The 1,745-nt window shown below is 49.4% G+C and overlaps 1 protein-coding gene across 1 annotated transcript; it reads left to right on the top strand.

Moving 5' to 3' along the window:
• Nucleotides 1-809: 809 nt before the first annotated feature.
• On the top strand, nt 810-1,709 carry PPTG_11602 (hypothetical protein; the record flags this gene model as incomplete). Its single annotated transcript, XM_008907712.1, has 2 exons — nt 810-848; nt 870-1,709. The coding sequence occupies 2 exons, from the start codon at nt 810-812 to the stop codon at nt 1,707-1,709; spliced, it is 879 nt and encodes a 292-aa protein (XP_008905960.1).
• Between the last annotated feature and the right edge of the window lie 36 nt (nt 1,710-1,745).

The raw sequence follows: 1,745 nt of genomic DNA on the forward strand, positions 1-1,745 counted from the left end.
TCTGCGTATCCCATGAAACGAACACTTGAAATGCTTTACGTCAAGCTTGCGACGTTTCTCATCTGGAGGATGGGCGTAGCCGATAGGCCCAAACAGTTTCATGTTCTTGAGCTGCAGTTAATTCGGTATACGATCTCGTACGGAGTCGTGACGGTGGCCAAATAGGGGGATCCGATTGATGATTCACCCGCCGTGTTCACCGCTTCAGGCCACCACTTCTTCTTAATACCCTCGTGGTTGAGCATGCAGCTAGCCACCCCCACCAGGGTTCCGTGCTTTTAGTCAGCCAGACCGTTCTGCTGAGGCACATACGCCACCGCCTTCTAGTGTCTGATACCGCAGCGGTTGAGGTAGTGGGCGCCTGACAAAACCTGTTCTAAGTGCTGAAATAAGACCTCACATAACTCAGTTTTAGGTCACGATTTATGAGTTATCTTATGTTACGTTATACCGCGAAACAGCTTTGGGGGTCGCCGATTCTACCATTCGAGATATTTACTATGTCCTATTGGAATTGTCTCATTCATTAGCAAGGTACTAACTAAAGGGGGCAAAAAAGCTGAACAGCGGAAAATCATTGACAATATCGATCCGTGTCCTCCTCAACAGGAATACAGTCACGATAATCGGACCACAAAGTCGTAATCGCAATGAACGGGTTCATCCTGTACAAGGATAGCACAACCTCACCGATTTCTTTACGGGGCAGAAAATGATATAATTCTTCTTTGCACGAAGGTAAGGTGGGTGATGTGCTTAATCTTGGGAATAGCGGAGCGTGGCTGGTTGTGATGGATTAAGCATTGAATATGAGGGACGCTCTAAAAGAGGATCTATCTGAAAGCGATGTGAGTTAGCGAGTTCTTCAGTATTTCAAGCTCTGCCATGACATCATCGATGACCATGGCTGGCAGCAATTCTTTAGTGGGGACGATGGTAAACAGCAGCTGTTCCGTGTCCCCATTGCCTCGTTAGAGCCTCGGGCTCTGCGAGAAGAAGTGGAACGTACAGTACGTTTCCAGGCTCGAGCTGCAAAGTCCGACGAGGTTATCCTCCATGACCTAGTGTTGGAAAAGGCGCTCGACCGAGAAAAAAACTACCAGAACCAACGACGCGCCAAGCGCGATCGGAGTGATGGTAATTCGGGACGTGCACCAAAGCGCGGACCGAGTAAATCTTCTACCAAGAAACCCCGCCTAACCACTGAGCGGAGCACCTCGAGCTCCAAACCACCTACGAAGAAGACATCTTCGGAACGAGCTAAAGTGCCACCCACTCCTTGTCCACATTGTGATGAGATGCACTGGTTGTCAGAGTGCTCAACAGCCTCTGATGATCAGAAAGCCGAAATCCGTCGTAAGCTCCGTGAACAAAGAGCTAACGACGGAAATAAAGGTGTGGTGGCAAGAATGAAGCGACTTCGTGAGTGTATCCCATCTCAAGAGAAGACTGTTCTTTTGAACGAAGAGCTTGCTGTTCCGTACTGTGCGGACACTGGTGCGGACAGGACCGCCATAAGCAAGCAACACGTGACCCAACTACTTCGTAGCGACACATCTATTAAGGTGACTCCACTCGATACTCCAACAGTGCATGTGGCTGTAGGCGACCATGAGGTCATTTCCACGCACTTCGTGCGACTTCGGCTGCGACTCAACACTGCTGCCGGACCAGTCGGCTTGCAGAAACCTGTTTTTTTTATTGTCTGATAATCGAATGTGACGAACCCGAGTTCATCCTCGGTC

Source organism: Phytophthora parasitica (assembly GCF_000247585.1).
Source record: "Phytophthora parasitica INRA-310 unplaced genomic scaffold supercont2.27, whole genome shotgun sequence".
NCBI classification, from domain to species: Eukaryota; Oomycota; class Peronosporomycetes; order Peronosporales; family Peronosporaceae; genus Phytophthora; species Phytophthora nicotianae.